At 44.4% G+C, this 17,785-nt stretch overlaps 1 protein-coding gene across 1 annotated transcript; it reads left to right on the top strand.

The window, feature by feature from the left end:
• The first annotated feature begins 54 nt into the window (after window positions 1-54).
• Window positions 55-17,379, top strand: ZNF875 (zinc finger protein 875). The gene is given in 6 exon segments (XM_030822294.1): window positions 55-505; window positions 12,932-13,058; window positions 13,519-13,614; window positions 15,465-15,490; window positions 15,492-15,658; window positions 17,295-17,379. Coding segments are annotated over 6 exon segments (723 nt in total). The 5' UTR covers window positions 55-283.
• The last annotated feature ends 406 nt before the right edge of the window (window positions 17,380-17,785 follow it).

The following is a 17,785-nucleotide window of genomic DNA, read 5'->3' as shown; positions in this document are numbered from 1 at the left end:
CAGGATCCGCTGCGTGCACCCGCGTTCCGTGAGTGCCCTATAGGCAGTCAGCATGCCCCTTTGCGTGTCCCTGTGTTACTCACGGGGACGCAGGCTGGGAGCTACAGAGCTGTCTCAGAACTAGGGCGCTCTCCTGTGGGCACCTCCAGGCCATTTTCCTTTCATTCGAGCCCACAGGTTAGAGACAAACCCTCACTCCGTTGCTTGGGGACAAGGGCTTCACTCCCTGTCCTGAGCTTGCGGCTGAGCTTGAGGGTGCTGGGTCATCCTGGCCCCCCTCTGGATGGGAATTTGCTGCCCTGGTGATTTCTGTGACATCCCCGACCCCAAATGTGGGGCTCTGGAGCGGACTGCGCTTCACCTCGTGGGGAGGGGGTTTCCACCTAGGCCACTCTTATTTCTCTTCACATCCCCAGATCTGTCTTCTGAGACTTTGCCCTTCTCCAGGAAGAGTACTCAGGAGACCAGGAAAATGGCCACAGGGCTCCTGAGAGCCAAAAAAGAGGTGAGAATTACCTGTAATTCCATCTTGGCTGTCAACAGAATGGGTCCCATTACCTTTTCTTGTCCTCGAGGCTGCCTTGTTGGTATTGGACAAAGTCATTCCTAGTCCTAGTCATTCCTAGTCCATCCATAGAACAAGGAGGAGTTTGATATAGTCTTGTAGAGCATCCGATTCTGTCGCTGTTCAGGGCGCCACTTGTAACCTGCACGGACCTGGTGGACTGAACAAAAGGAATAAAAGACAAGAGACAAGAAAGTATTATTTGGAAGAAGGGGTCAGGGGGCACCTCGTCTCTAGTGGACAAGGGCCCTGAGCTTTACACAACCCTCCCGTATTTATTGGTAAAACAGATAACGAGAAAGGGGGGATGATTGTCAGGTAATTGTCAGTTGGCCGTTTGGTTCGCAGTTGTGAGACTATCCTTTGAACAACAGGCGCTAGATTTCCTGGTAGATAACTTCAAGGAGCCCGGCGCCAGGCAGTGATGGCCCTCGCAAACCTTTTGGTGGCAGGCGCAGTGTGCGTTTGCTCACATCCTGCATTCATGATAAACAGTTTGCCGTTTAATCATATAACCTCCAGTGGAATGCTGAGTTGGTCACGATCCCTTTGGTCTTTTCAGCTCCCAACATAGTCTGACCTGAATTTTACCTTTGAGTTCATTCCTAGTCCTGGAAGAGTGCCTCATTCTAACAGGAGTCTTCCCTCAGCGTTCCTTTCTGCTCCATCCTTACCACAGTCACTCATGAAGTAGTTAATTGTGAACAACACATATGGAGCAGTTTAAATAAAAGTAAAGACACATACATGCGTAATTGTTCGGTGATGTGGATGAAGGGCAGGGACAGCACAGATGCCTGTGATTTCAAATGGCTGGGGAGGCCTCCTAGAAGTGGGGCTGCCTCAGTTGCCCCTGACTGGTTTGGTAAGTTGGAGATTAGGGGGAAGGCGTTCCAGTGGGAGGTGGCAAGGAAGCATAGTTAGTTTCAGAGGCTGGACTCTTGCTACAGTTTGGAAGGATTGCAGTGGCCAGTGGACTTGCTTAAGGTTGATTTTTTTTTTTTTTTTTTTTTTTTTTTTTTTGAGAAGGAGTCACTCTGTCATCCAGGCTGGAGTGCAGTGGCGCCATCTCGACTCACTGCAAGCTCTGCCTCCCAGGTTCACGCCATTCTTCTGCCTCAGCCTCCCAAGTAGCTGGGACTACAGGCGCTTGCCACCATGCCTGGCTAATTTTTTGTATTTTTAGTAGAGACGGGGTTTCACCGTGTTAGCCAGGATGGTCTCGATCTCCTGACCTCATGATCCACCCACCTTGGCCTCCCAAAGTGCTGGGATTACAGGTGAGATTACACTACACCCGGCTACCTATGCATATTTAAAAATCAACCTTGGCCAGGCGTGGTGGCTCACGCCTGTAATCCCAGCACTTTGGGAGGCTGAGGCGGGCAGATCACGAGGTCAGGAGAACGAGACTATCCTGGCTGACATGGTGAAACCCTGTCTCTACTAAAAATACAAGAAATTAGCCGGGTGTGGTGGCATGCGCCAGTAGTCCCAGCTACTCAGGAGGCTGAGGCAGGAGAATCGCTTGAACCTGGGAAGCAGAGGTTGCAGTGAGCTGAGATCGTGCCGCTGCACTCCAGCCTGGGCAACAGAGTGAGACTCCATCTCAAAATAAATAAATAAATAAATATGCATACGTGAAGATACCGACTAGCTATTCACACATAGAACAAGGAGAATTTTTATATAGTCTGACCTGAATTTTACCTTTGAGAGCACTTTCAGCTTCTGGCAATTGGGACATTTCACCCAAAATTCCAGATTCCCTGCTTCTCTGAAAATAAATCTGCCCTGAGTCTGCACTGTTCTTTGGTGTCAGACAATTTGAGCTGAACAACGTCTTTATCATTTGGACGTGACCTTCAGAGTCTATCAGCTGCACTTTCTACAGTGTCCTTTATACTGAGGTTGAAACCATTGACTACCTGACATTTCGCCCCTCTCTCATTTTTATTACCTACCTGACCCCTGAAGGGTTTGCCTTTTCCACCTCTCAGTCTGGGTGGGGACGAATCAGAAAATGCTGAGTGCCAGGCTGAGCAGGGTAGACTTTGTCTTTGAGTTAGCTGAGTTTTGAAGGAGGTTAAGAAGGGATTTGACATAAGGAAGTCAATGGTATGTGGGAAATAGTGATTGACTGTGTACAAGGACTTAAAGGGAAGCGTTCTTTTTTTTTTTTTGAGACGGAGTCTCGCTCTGTCACCCAGGCTGGAGTGCAGTGGCGCGATCTCGGCTCACTGCAAGCTCCGCCTCCCGGGTTCACGCCATTCTCCTGCCTCAGCCTCTCCGAGTAGCTGGGACTACAGGCGCCCGCCACCACGCCCGGCTAATTTTTTTATATTTTTAGCAGAGACGGGGTTTCACTGTGTTAGCCAGGATGGTCTCGATCTCCTGACCTCGTGATCTGCCCGCCTCGGCCTCCCAAAGTGCTGGGATTACAGGCGTGAGCCACCGCGTCCGGCCTTTTTTTTTTTTTTTTTTTTTGAGACTGAGTCTCGCCCTGTCGCCCGGGCTGGTGCGATCTCAGCTCACTGCAACCTCCGCTTCCCAGGTTCAAGTGAGTCTCCTGTCCCAGCCTCCCGAGTAGCTAGGATTACAGGTGGTGCCACCAGGCCCAGCTAATCTTTTGTATCTTTAGTAGAGACGGGATTTCACCATGTTCGCCAGGCTGGTCTCGAACTCCTGACCTGGTGGTCCGCCTGCCTCGGACTCCTACTAAAGTGCTGGAATTACAGGCGTGAGCCACAGCACCCGGCCGAGGGGAAGCTTTCTAACCCCTGGGATTGGTGTCGATGATGCCCCTGACTTAATTGAATGCAATTAACATTTATTAAGCACCAACACAGTTGCCAGGCTGGTTAACCATCATTTTTGATATGGGTTAACTTGGTTATTTCAGATTTGCCTTGACTATCCTTATCAAGAAATCTGAGTGGAATTTAGACAGGAAAAGAGATTTCTTAATTCTGGACTCCAGTGGTGGGGATTATGCATTCCTGGATGTTATCAGAGCAACACTGAGAATTCTGTTTCTCATTTCTAAAATAGTTAATTCATTTGAGAGTGTTAATACCAGGAATACATAAGAAATCCAATTCAGGACATTTCCCAAGGTAACATTGAATATTTTTTGTGTGTACTTTCTCTTTTCTTTGAGACAGAGTCATGCTCTGTTACCCAGGCTGGAGTGCAGTGGCACGATCTTGGCTTACTGCAGTCTCCACCTCCTGGGTTCAAGCGATTCTCTTGCCTCAGCCTCCCGAGTAGCTGGGATTACAGGTGCGTGCCACGACCCCCGGCTAATTTTTATATTTTTAGTAGAGATGGGGTTTCGCCATGTTGGCCAGGCTGGTTTCAAACTCCTGACCTCAGTGATCCCCCCCACCTCGCCCCAGTGCTGGATTACAGGTGCGTGCCACGACCCCCGGCTAATTTTTATATTTTTAGTAGAGATGGGGTTTCGCCATGTTGGCCAGGCTGGTTTCAAACTCCTGACCTCAGGTGATCCACCACCCACCTCTGCCTCCCAAAGTGCTGGGATTACAGGCGTGAGCCACCGCACCCAGACTTTTTGTGTGTACTTTCTTCACTACTCCCAGTGTTACCAGGGAAGCATTCTTTCTGATTGGCTGGGAAAAGTTTGTGGTAGCTGACTTTTCCTGTGCCACCTCCTTCATTCTCAGTAGGTCCACCCGGAACTGCATCCTGTATATAAACAACATGTTCTTCAATGTAGCTTTTTAACACAGTATTTACTCAGGAAAAATTAAAGGGCATGAGCATTTAAATAGTTGTTGAAGATGAAACATGTTCTTCAATGTAGCTTTTTAACACAGTATTTACTCAGGAAAAATTAAAGGGCATGAGCATTTAAATAGTTGTTTAAGATGAAACCTCTGTGCCTCTCATGCCTAGCACACATGAAATGTGTGGTGCATGAAGGAATCACAACCTTAAGTAAATGATATGAAGTTACTAAGTAACAAAGGAGTTTCTGTTGTTTGCTTTGGTTTGTTATTTTGAGCATGTGATTAATCACATATTTCAGGGGCATTGGGTAGAATTTCCAGATACTCTTGATATGCATGACATCTGAATCATACAAAATAATCAAAGCAGGACTATCTTAGGACATTAGGTATTACTGCCAAGGACCTTTGCCTGAGAGGATAAATTAAAGTTTGTGTTAAATTTGTAACAATGAGATGAACTGGCAGGCACATTATGTTATTTTTTTCTTAGCATTTTTCCTTTTCCTTGGTGCCATACAACAAACTTGAGTGTCTGCTATGTGCAGAACACTCAGTAGATTACGGTTAATGATGGGTAAAACACAGCCTGCACACTCAGGAGTCTCCATTTTATTTTAAGATTCCTTTCTCATTGGGATTTAACTTAATTTTGTATGCATACACACCCCTACAAACATATTTTGACAGGCCCTAATGGTAAAATCATAATGGAGTAAAGTTACTGGCAGTGTATCTACCCAGCTCTATTTTTAAAGGTGTAGGAACAGCCAACACTTATCCCACTGAAAATAATTTCCGTAATAATCCATTGACTGCTGTTTCCAATATTTAACTGTTGCAAATAATACTTCTATGATCAGCTTTGTACATGAAATTCTTATATAGGTTTTTATTCTCATACAAAATATGACAAGGTGAATAGACATGACTGTTTTGAAGCATTGGGCACCCACACCAGTTGGAGATTTGAACCCTGCCATTTTTTTTTTTTTTTTTTGAGACAGAGTCTCGCTCTGTCACTGTCCCACTGCGTCAGGCTGGGATGCAGTGGTGCGATCAATCTCTCCTCACTGCAACTTCTGCCTCCCAGGTTCGAGCAATTCTCTTGCCTCAGCCTCTTGAGTAGCTGGGATTACAGGTGCCCGCCACCACACCAGGCTAATTTTCGTATTTTTAGTAGAGACAGGTTTTCACCATATTAGCCAGGCTGGTCTCAAACCCTTGACCTCAAGTGATCCACCTGCCTTGGCCTCCCAAAGTGCTGGAATTACAGGCATGAGCACCGCGGCTGGCCCTGAAGCCTGCCAGTTCTAAACAATTTGAACTTCCAATTATTTCTTTCTTTTCTGAGACTCCCTTCTTCACCATGTGTTGCTTTATACTGTGTAATTTTTATTTTATTTTATTCGTTTATTATTATTATTTTTTTGAGATGGAGTTTCATTCTTGTTGCCCAGGCTGGAGTGCAATGGCATGATCTCAGCTCACTATAACCTCCGCCTCCCAGGTTCAAGTGATTCTCCTGCCTCAGCCTCCCAAGTAGCTGGAATTACAGGCCTGTGCCACCATGCCCAGTTCATTTTGTATTTTTAGTAGAGATGGGGTTTCACCATGTTGGTCAGATTGGTCTTGAACTCCTGACCTCAGATGATCCACCCACCTCCGCCTCCCAAAGTGCTGGGATTACAGGTGTGAGCCACCATGCCCAGCCCTACTGTACAACTTTTATTTGCTTTTATTTTCATTATTACACTGTACAGATTTTGATTACCGGGGTAGACCTGCCAACTCAGATCTCTTTCTTCTCTCACATGAAAGCTCACATAGTGTCCTGATTTGTTTCCAAATGTTGACATGGTCCTTTGCCACCCACTACATGTTTCTGTAATCCTCATTTTCCCCAACATTGCAGTAACATCACTTTTCAGAAACCTTTAGTGCCTCATTTCAGTGTCTTAGATATTTAGGATGGTCTTGATTTCAAATATTGTATCCTGTTGTCTGAAGTCATGTTCTGATTATTCAGTCTGAAAGTGTGTTTATTGTTACCACAGGGGAGTCATCTTATGTGTAGTTTTTTTTTTTTTTTTTTTTTGAGACGGAGTCTGGCCCTGTCACCCAGGCTGGAGTGCATTGTCGTGATCTCAGCTCACTGCAAGCTCTGCCTCCCGGGTTCACGCCATTCTGCTACCTCAGCCTCCCGAGTAGCTGGGACTACAGGCGCCCGCGACCACGCCCGGCTGATTTTTTGTATTTTTAGTAGAGACGGGGTTTCACCGTGTCAGCCAGGATGGTCTCTATCTCCTGACCTTGTGATCCACCCACCTCGGCCTCCCAAAGTGCTGGGATTACAGGCATGAGCCACCGCGTCTGGCCTTGTATACTTTTAACTTAGATACATTTACTTTTTATCCACTCAGCTGAAAAAAGAGGAGGAAAATAAAAGTAGGTCAGGTCAATCTGTTCCCTTTCCCGTTTAATGAATTCATGCCCAGGAGTGAGTGAGAAATGGGAGGACTGAATCTGCTGCTCTCCAAGACTAGCTTAGGAGTTTCTGACCTCATGGGCATCCCAGCAAGCCAACGGTCACGTCAGTCCCCAAGTATTTTTCATATAACGTGATCCCTCTATCAGTGTATCAGCCTTTGCTGTATAATAAACAATCCTAAACATCAATGGCTTAAAACAAAATCACTTATTAGCACATAATTTGGTAGGTTCATATTTTGGGCTGGGCGCAGGTAGGTTTTGCAGATTTTACCTGGTCTTGTCATTTTGTTGCAGTCGGCTGGCATTTTGACCAGGGCTGGAGGACTATCCATGTGTGACAGTTAGGAAGCTGGTTGGCTTGGGTGCCTAGTTTCTTCTTGGTTCTCTTCCATGTGGGCTTGGGCTTGGGCTTGCTCAAATGGTCTTGGGTTTCTCTACGCAGGAAGAGAGGACAGCCCCAATTAACAAGTACTTTTAACGTTTTGGCTTTTGTCATGTTCACTGATGTCCTTTTGGCCAAAGGAAGTCACACAGCCAAGTCCAGAGTCATCATAGAAGGGGATAACATAAGGGAGTAGATACAGGGAGACATGATTTATTGGTCCCAATGATTCATACCCTTACCATGTGCAAGATAAACTCACCCCCCTCCCAAGATCCCCAAAAGTTTCATCTTGATTCAAAAGTCCAGTATCTTATGTGTAACAGTCTGGATGTGGCTAAAGCTTCTTCACTGGATCCTTTTTGAGTCAGATACCTGTATACTAAAAAGGCAAGTCATTTGTTTCTCTCCACCCCAAACATTCCCTACCTAACATACAGTGGTGAGAGAGAGACACTGCAGTAGATGCTCCCATTCAGAAAGGACAGGAATTAGGCATGGAGGAGGCCTCTTCATTTTGAACTGTTTCAGATCCTTTGGACTTCCTTGAAAGCACTATGGGTTTCCCATGTACCAGATTTGGGACTGCTCTATTAAACAAAAGCTGAAATCACAGTCAGATAGGCCTTACATCTTTGGCAAGGTGTCGGTGCTGTGGGACAATGCCCATAAGAATCTCAGAAGCCTTTTTGTCCAGCTTGGAGACTCCACTAGGCATCCCCTTAACACTTCAGAGGTGCTAAACTTTGGGTCTTTTGGCCAAACTTTTGATTCGAACTTTACTCTGAGTTTATTTTTTTATTTTGATACATGTGCCGGCTGGAGAGACTGAAGATGTAAAATAATTTTATTTCCAAGCTAGCAAGTCCTGACTTGTCTATATTTCCTCTAAATTACGCTTGCAAGCTGTATAATTGCTTCTTCAGCTCTTCTGGTTCTGGACATTATTATATGTCACTAGAAACATCCAACTGAATTTTTTTTTTTTTTTTGGGATGGAGTTTCGCTCTTGTTGCCCAGGCTGGAGTGCAATGGAGCGATATCGGCTCACTGCAACCTCCACCTCCCAGGTTCAAGTGATTCTCCTGCCTCAGCCTCCCGAGTAGCTGGGATTGCAGGCATGCGCCACCATACCTGGGTAATTTTGTATTTTTGGTAGAGACGGGGTTTCTCCATGTTGGTCAGGCTGGTCTCAAACTCCTGACCTTGGGTGATCTGCCCGCCTCGGCCTCCCAAAGTGTTGGGATTACAAATGTGAGCCACTGCGCCTGGCCCAACTGAAACTTTTAACAGGCTTTTTGGAGATCTCTTTAGCTAGATTCAAAAATTCATCAGGTATATTTTCTGTTTTCCAAGTTCATGCAGGCAATAAATAGCTTTGCTAATATATAATACTAGTTGCTTTGTTCAAGCTGCCATATCAGTTTCCTCACTCCTTTTCCAGTCCCCACTAGCAGTTTTTTTACTGCCTTTCCAGCCTGTGCTAATAGTTTTCCTGGATGCTTTCCAAGCCTCTGCCCATGTCCTGCTCCCAAAGCTAATGCCACATGTTTTAGGTATTTTGTTATGGCAGCACTTCACTTAGTGGCCTAAAGAACATAGTGGCTTAGGCCTGGTGCAGTGGCTCTCGCCTGTAATCCCAGCACTTTGGGAGGCCGAGGTGGGCGGATCACGAGGTCAGGAGTTCGAGACCAGCCTGGCCAACATAGTGAAACCCCGTCTCTACTAAAAATACAAAAATTAGCCGGGTGTGGTGGTACACACCTGTAGTCCCAGCTACTTGGGAGGCTGAGGCGGGAGTGGGAGAATCGCTTGAACCCGGGAGGCAGAGGTTGCAGTGAGCCGAGACCATGCCATTGCACTCCAGCCTAGGTGACAGAGTGAGACTCTGTCTCAAAACAAAACAAAACAAAACAAAACAAAAACAAAAAAAGAAACTTAGTGGCTTAAAATGAAATCATTGTTTCAAAATCCTGTGGGTCAGCAAGTAGGCCCGGCATGGCTGGGCTGATCCTCCTGGCATCCTCATGTGGCTGTAGTTAGCTGGCAGCTCAGCTAGAGCTGGATGGTCTCAACCTGTCTGGTGGTTGACAGCTTGGTTGGCTGGGATGCTTCAATTCCTGGTTCTTCTCCATGTGGCCTCTTCAGCAGGCAAGCTCAGGTTATTCACATGGTGGTCTCAAGGTTTCTTGCACAGAGAGAAAGCCAGCCCTGAACTCAGATGCCTTTCAAACGTCTGCTTGCATCATGTTTGCTGATGTCCCACTGGATAAAGCAAGTCCCATGGCCAAGCCCAGGGTTAGTTTAGGAGGAGACTGCATGAAGGGTAGAAACAGGGAGGCATGATTCACTGGGGCCATCACTGTACCCATCCACTGGTTAGATACAATGCTTTTGGCCTCAAGCAACAGTAAACCTAATTTAGGCTGTTCTAAACAATAAGTAACTTAGCCTATATAAAAAGAAGTTCACAGAGAGGGTGCACTTTGGGGTTGGTCCTTCTGCTCCATAAGCTTCCCAAGGACTGGGGTTCTTTCATCTCTGCAGTCTACCCTGTTCTCTACAGTGTCAGCCTCATCCAGGCTGGTTCCCCTCAAAGCCATAGGATGTCTGCCAATAGAAACTTTGTTTAATTCTCACAATGGCCCTATAAGGTAAGTACTGTTATAATATCAATTTTACAGGAAATTGAGACACAGATATTAAGATATTGATGCAAAGTCATAGGGGAGGGAGGAGAGAGGGGACTGTAATTTGAACACAGTTTGTCTCCAGAGTTTGTGCTTTTAGCCACTGAGTAGTTGTTAAACTTTAGTGTGCATCAGAATTACTTGGAAGCCTTGTTCAAACATTGCTGGACTCCCCCCGCAATTTCTGATTCAGTAGCCCTAGGATAGAGACTGAGAATTTTTATTTCTAACAAGTTCCCAGGGGATGCTGGTGCCGCAGGTTCAGGGACCACACATTGAGCCAGTGCACTAAGCCCTGCTGCCTCTTTTGGGTAATCTGTGCCCATGTTTCTGAGCAGCAGGAAAAGTGCTGACTTCCTGTGACTCCATCTTACAAATGAAGAAGTCTTTTGCTAGAATCCTACAGTAAGGCTTCTTGTGGCCTGTTGGTTACCATTCATTTTTCATATATTTATTTTTCAGCTGGCAAGCAGATGAATTAACTCCCCCAAGCTTCTAGCTGTGTTTCTACTCAGTGGGAGAGATTTGGAGTGAATCATGAGGGTCAGCCACACAGTGTTTACAATGCTCCCTACATGCATGGTTCACAGACAAACCATGAGCTGTTCTGGGGCTGGAGGAATAACCGGTTGTGTTAAATGTGTTAAAGTAACATTAATTGCTCTGTAATGTAGCTCCTTCATGGGAGATTTTCAAGGGGTGTATGTGTGTATGTTCTGAGAAGGGATTGTAAAAGCAAATCACAACAGGGACTAGGCAGATACCTGAATAGTCTTTTTCTCTCCAGTGTTTAATGATGAACAGTTTCAGACATATGGAAAAAACCAGGAAGCCTTGTACATTGAGCACTCACATACCCACCACCTAGATTCAACAGTGAGTACCTCCTTCTCATGAACTTTTCCTGATCCTCAATCCTACAGTGACCTCTCCCTCTTGAAATTACCCTGACCCAGTGATTCACAACCATCACACTACTTTTAGGAGCCTTTGAAAGTACAAAAGCCCCATCCCTTGGTTTTATGGATTTGCAGTGGGACTCAAGAATCCATAATTTAAAACACCACCCAGGTAGCTCTAAAGTATAGCCAGAGAGAGATGAGGCGTGAGAACCAAAGCCCTCACTCATCTGTGCTCTTTTCTTATGATTAAGTGCATTGGGACTGGCTGGGTTTGGGGACAGCTATCAATGTAACTGGGTGTAGGTAGAGTCTTAAGGCCATTTCATAGTCCAGCCAGTGTAGAATAGTGGAGCTGGTAGGGGACAGGAAATGTAGGGAGGGTTCCCTGGGAAGGACACAGTGTGGAATTAGTTTTAGAGACACAATGTCATACCCTCAAGGAGTGATGGAGGCATTCTGAGAAGAGGGTGCAAAATCAAAGAGACAAGGCATGTACCTAAATGAATGACGCTGGTGAGGTAGTCTCCAATAGTATGTTGCGGCTGATAGACCCCCAGCATGAGTCACCATCAGCCAACTGTGGTCCTGTAGCAGTGCAAAGCCCAGGGTGGTCAGATTTATGGATTTTTAACAGAACCCATAGATTGAGATTTTCATATGAAGTCTTCCAACATTTAATTAATATAAACACAAGTTTTAAAGCAGTATATGGGTCAAATTAAACCCCTCTATGGACTGCAGATTGTACCTAAAGAGAATAAGTGTTGGGCAGGGAAGAATCCCAGTGCCAGATTTCCAGACTCATTTGGAAATCTCACCGAACTTCCATGCCAAGGACGGTTATATATTCCTGTCCTCCAAAGTACAGCTTTGTAGGTAGCAGAGGTTCGTTTGAAACTTTGTTGCTTGTCTAATAATAAATCATTTTCGGTTATTTAAAAATATTTGACTGCTAAGTGTTTACAGATTCTGTTGTAGATACCAGGGCAATCACAGTGATCCAGCCATGCACATGGAACCGATGTCTTAGTGGGAAGTCAGAAAATAGAAATGAATATCACATATTATCTTAAAGTTAAGGGAACACAGTAAAGCAGGAGAGGGGAATGAAACCCGCGTGAGGGCATGGAATTTTACATAGAACGGCCAGGGACTGCACCAGGCATTTTGTCTGAGCCCTTCACAGTAATCCTAATCCTCACCACAACGCTGTGAGATAAGCACTGTTATTTTTAGTTCGCAGGAGAAACTGACGTGCTAAGCAGCTAATTCAGTGCCTGAGGTTACACTAGTTGGGGACAGAGATGGGTTCCAAATCCAGATAGTGTGGTTTGAATCCACGCTCTTCATTACCACCCACTTTCCCTCCTTAGGCCTGAGCAGGCACGTGGCAGCATTTGGTAGAGGAAGGAGGGAGTCCTGCTGTAGGAACTATATATATTGGTGAGTTATTTGCCCCCAAGCTCCAGAGGCACCACTGCTTCAAGTAGACCAAATACTGAGACTAAGTAGTCTCAGAAAATTTTCAAACTCAGCAAGATGATTCTTTACTATTTAGTTGTACTTGTGTGGTGACTTCTTCTCCCTGCCTAGTTTTAAAACTCCCTCTAGGTAAGGGCTTTGGTTTTGTTTGCTTTTATCTTCCCTAGCAGCTAGCCTGGGATATTGACAGTAAGTAATAGGTGCATAAATGATGCTGGCTGGGCAGAGATAGGAGAATAATGGTCTTTCACCCCTTGGTGCCAAGGTCACAGTCCAAAGTAGGGTCTAGAAATCTTTCCTACTTCCCTCAGGGAAGCCTTTTGACCTCTCATTCTTTTATTTTATTTTATTTTTTTGAGACAGAATTTTGCTCTTGTTGCCCAGGCTGGAGTGTAATGGCACAATCTCGGCTCACCGCAAGTAACTGGGATTACAGGCATGCGCCACCATGCCTGGCTAATTTTGTATTTTTAGTAGAGACGGGGTTTCTCCACGTTGGTCAGGCTGATCTCGAACTTTCAACTTCAGGTGATCCGCCAACCTCGGCCTCCCAGAATGCTGGGATTACAGGTATGAGCCACCGGGCCTGGCCTTGACCTCTCATTCTAAACTGTGGGAGGGAAGGACAGGCTCCTGGATGAGCAGAGGTGTGTTTTGTGTTAAAGGCATTCGTGGCATTCAGGGATGTGGCTGTGGACTTCACCCAGGAGGAGTGGAGGTTGTTGAGCCCTGCTCAGAGGACCCTGCACAGGGAGGTGATGCTGGAGACTTATAACCATCTGGTCTCACTGGGTAAGAATGGCCTCCCTTGGCACTTAAAGTCTGCCCTACAGAGTATTTTCCACTCATCATGAGGAAGGGCTACCTGCAGAGCACCTTTCCCTTAGAGTTGAGCTTAAAAACAATTTACCTTTTTCCTCTGGGTAAATCTGGATTTAGTAGAATTGAAAGCAGATAGATTGATTTCTTCATGTTATGGATGACACTACATTTCCAGGCCTGTTTCCCAAGGCTTGTGCTCTCTCTTTATTTTGCTTCGAACCCAGGAAATTTTTCATCCACCAAGTGTTCATAATATGCTGTCTTTCTGATTGGAGTCACCTTTCCTTAGTCAACCCTTCTACTTCAGAGAGAGAACTATTCATAGGTCTTTTTTATCCTCTGGGTTTCCTCACCCATTTCAGCTCTGAGTTCTAGAATGCCCTCTTGAGCCCATAACCAACAATGTCCTCATTTTCTTCCCTATGAATAGAAATTCCGTCTTCTAAACCAAAACTCATTGCTCAGCTGGAGCGAGGGGAAGAGCCCTGGAGAGAGGAGAGAAAATGTCCACTGGACCTCTGTCCAGGTGAGTGTGAGTGTGAGTGTGGGGCAGACGGGATAATCTACAGCTTGGCAGATAGGGAAGGAGGAGGCATCTCTCAGATACTGGGAAGAAGCTCTTCTCCAGGTCTCCTAAGACAAGAGAAAGGTTGCCTAACATGGTCTTCCTTCTGGAACATAATCTTCAGTTGAGGGAGGGACTTCCCTGGTTCCCTTGTCTCTTCCCTACACCAGGAAGCCTCCCTTCCTCACCTGTCTTCTCCGTAATGCTTAGTCTTTCCTCATTCACTGTCTTCTTTCTCACCTGATCTTAAAAATTGCATTTACCCCATGAATGTTAAGTCTACGACACTTCTAGATACTTTCTAGCTACTCTTATGCTAAGATTAATTGATTATCTCCACCTCTCCAATTCCCATAATTTATTACACAATACTTAAGCTATGACTAATAATAAAATACATACTCATGTGCCAATGGCCCAGCTGAAGAAATAAAAAATTACCTAAACAGTCGAAACACCCATTTCCCCTTCCCTGATGGTATCCTCTACCCATCCCTCCAATGGAATTGTTTTTCAATATTAGGGATTTATAATTCTCATGCATGGCTTTATTCTTTCCTTCATATGTATGAATCGCTAAATCATCTATATTGTTGTTTGGCATATTTTAAAACTTTATATCAATGTCATCATATTATGCATACCCTTCTGTACTTTGTTTTCTTCACTGAGACTAATTTTGTACTATGTTGATGTATGTAGCTCTGCTTCATTCATTTTTGTGGGTATATAATATTGTATTTTATGCATAACAATTCATTTATCCTTTCCATTTTTGTTGGACAGTTACATTTTTAACAGTTACATTTTTGTTGGACAGTTACATTTTTGTTGGACAGTTACATTTTAATTCTTTCGACCAATTAAAGAATGCTGCTGTGAACCTTCTCATAGATATGTCCTTGGGCACATAAGCCCCCATTTATCTAGGATATGTACCTAGGAATAGGACAGCTGAGTAAAAGAATATGCACCTGGTCAATCTGACAAGGTAATGCCAAACTATTCTCCGAAGTTGTTGTATTAGTGTTCTAGGGCTGCCACAACAAAGTACCACAAACTGAGTGGCTTAAACAACAGAAGTTTATTTTCTCACAGTTCTGGAGGCTAGGAGTAGAGATCAAGGTGTTGGTAGGGTTGGTTCCTGTTGAGGGCTGTGAGGAAGAATCTGTCCCATGCCTCTCCTCTAGGTTCTGGAGGTTTGCTGGCAATCCCTGGTGTGGAGGAGCAGAGTCCCAGTCTCTGCCTTCATCTTCATATAGCATTCTCCCTGTGTGCGTGTCTCTGTGTCCAAATTTTCCTTGTTTGTAAGGGCATTATTCATATTGGATTAGGGCCCACTCTAATGACCTCATCTTAAGTAATTACATCTGCAACAACCCTGTTTCCAAATAAGTTCATCTTTTGAGATATTAGGGGTTTGGACTCCAATATGTCATTTTTGGGGAAACAGAATTCAACTTATAGCAATTGCTTACACTCACATAGCATTTTATTGCATGAGGATTCTAGTTGCACTGCATCCTTCCTAATACTTTGTGTGTCAGACTTTAGGTTTTCATCATCTTTTGGGTATGAATGGCCTCTCATAGTAGTTGTAATTTGATTAGTTTTGAGTTTGAGCATCTTTTTATATGTTCATTCCTTGACTGGCCTTGGTGTTTGCTCTTGTGAAGCCTTTTCAATTCTTTTTGCCTTTTCTTCTTGTTGATTTGAATTTGAATTTTTAAAAATAAATCATTGAGATGAACTCTTTATCAGATGTTCCAATCTACGGGCTACCTACTTGCTTTTTTAATTTTTTTATTGAGATGGAGTCTTGCCCTGTCACCTAGCCAGGAGTGCAGTGGCATGATCTCGGCTAACTGCAACCTCCGCCTCCCGGGTTCCAGCAATTATCCTGTCTCAGCCTCCCGAATAGCTGGGACTATAGGTGTGTGCCACCACACCTGGCTACTTTTCGTATTTTTAGTAGAGACGGGGTTTCACCATGTTGGCCAGGCTGGTCTTGAACTGCTGACCTCAAGTGATCCACCTGCCTTGGCCTCCCAAAATGCTGGGATTGCAGACGTTAGCCACCACGCCCGGCCCCACTTGCTTTTTTTTTTTTTTTTTTTGATACGGAGTCTCGCTCTGTCGCCAGGCTAGAGTGCAATGGCGCAATCTCGGCTCACTGCAACCTCTGCCTCCCGGGTTCAAGCAATTCTCCTGCCTCAGCTTCCTGGGTAGCTGGGACTATGTGCATGCCACCACACCCGGCTAATTTTTGTATTTTTAGTGTTAGCCATGATGGTCTTCATCTCCTGACCTCATGATCTGCCCACCTCAGCCTCCCAAAGGGCTGGCATTACAGGAGTGAGCCACCACGCCTGGTGCTCTGCTTGCTCTTTAAACAAACTGTCTGAAATAATTTGTCTCAATTTATAAAAATAATACAGAGAGTTTCCATTTACTCTTCACCCAGCTTTCCCCAATGATAATATCTTATGTAACCACAGTACATTTCAAAACCAGGTAACTGACATTGGTACAGTACTATTAAGTAAACTAAAGACTTTATTCAGATTCCGATTTCATCAGTTTTTGCATGTACTCTTTTTTTTAATTGTTGCTCTATAGTAGTATGAAATTTCATTACATAAGTAAGATTTATGTAGATAAGATTTATGTAGCCACCATCACCACAATAAAGATCTAGAACTCTTCTATCACTACAAAGAAAACTCCCCTGTGCTATCTTCCCTCCAGTCTTAACCCCTGGCAACTACTGATCTGTTCCCCATCACTGTAATTCTTTTTTCTTTTCTTTTCTTTTTTTTTTTTTTTTTTGAGACAGAGTTTTGTTCTTGTCGCCCAGGCTGGAGTGCAGTGGCGCGATCGCGGCTCACTGCAATCTCGGCTCACTGCAACCTTGGCCTCCTGGGTTCAAGTGATTCTCCTGCCTCAGCCTCCTGAGTAGCTGGGACTAGAGGCATGTGCCACCACGCCTGGCTAATTTTGTATTTTTAGTAGAGACGGGGTTTCACCATGTTGGCCAACCTAGTCTCGAACTCCTGACCTCAGGTGATCCACCCACCTCGGCCTCCCAGAGTGCTGGGATTACAGGTGTGAACCACTTGCGCCCAGCCTCAAATTTTATTTCTACTAAAATATGTAATTATTCTTACGCTGTATTTCTTCATGTGTCAGTCTTTTAAATTTGTGTATTCTAATTAATTTGTCCACTTAACCTCAGCAGTTAAATTTGTTGGCATAATGTTCATAATATTCCCAAATTTCTTTTAAAGTCTGTATATTTCTGTAGTAGTGCTTCCTCTTTCATTCCCCATATTGTGATTTAAAACATTTTGGGGGTATTTTATCTAAAGGTTTATTAATTTTATGGATTTTTGCAAAGAATCAACTTTTGGTTTCATTGATTTTCTGTAATTATTATTATTATTATTATTATTATTATTATATATTTTTTTTGAGACGGAGTCTCACTCTGTCCCCCAGGCTAGAGTGCAGTGGCGCAATCTCGGCTCACTGCAAGCGCCACCTCCCGGGTTCACGCCATTCTCCTGCCTCAGCCTCTCCGCGTAGCTGGGACTACAGGCGCCCGCCACCACGCCCGGCTAATTTTTTTGTATTTTTAGTAGAGACGGAGTTTCACCGTGGTCTCAATCTCCTGACCTCGTGATCCGCCCGCCTCGTCCTCCCAAAGTGCTGGGATTACAAGCGTGAGCCACCGCGCCCTGGCTGATTTTCTGTATTATTAATCTATATCCCATTTAAGTGATTTTTATTTGTATCTTTTTCTGCATTCTACTTTCTTTGGGTTTAATTTCCTCTTCTTCCTACTTCCTGAGGTAGAAGCTTAGGTCATTGGTATAGACCTTCTTTTCTAATACAATCACATATATATCTGTACGTTTATTTCTAAGCCTTGCTTTAGCTGAATCCTACAACTTTTGGTGTGTTGCGTTTTCATTATCATTTAGTTCATAATATTTTCTAATTTTTCTTATTTTTTAACCTATTGGTTGTTTAGAAGTGAGCTGCTTAATTTCCAGATATTCAGGTATTTTCTAAATGTTTTATTTTTATTGGTTTTCAGTTTAATTGTACTTTGTTGAGAGAGTGTATTCTA

This window comes from Nomascus leucogenys, chromosome 11 (assembly GCF_006542625.1).
Source record: "Nomascus leucogenys isolate Asia chromosome 11, Asia_NLE_v1, whole genome shotgun sequence".
Lineage (NCBI taxonomy): Eukaryota > Metazoa > Chordata > Mammalia > Primates > Hylobatidae > Nomascus > Nomascus leucogenys.
Note: the sequence above shows the minus strand (reverse complement) of the source record. Positions and strands in the feature narration are given on the sequence as shown.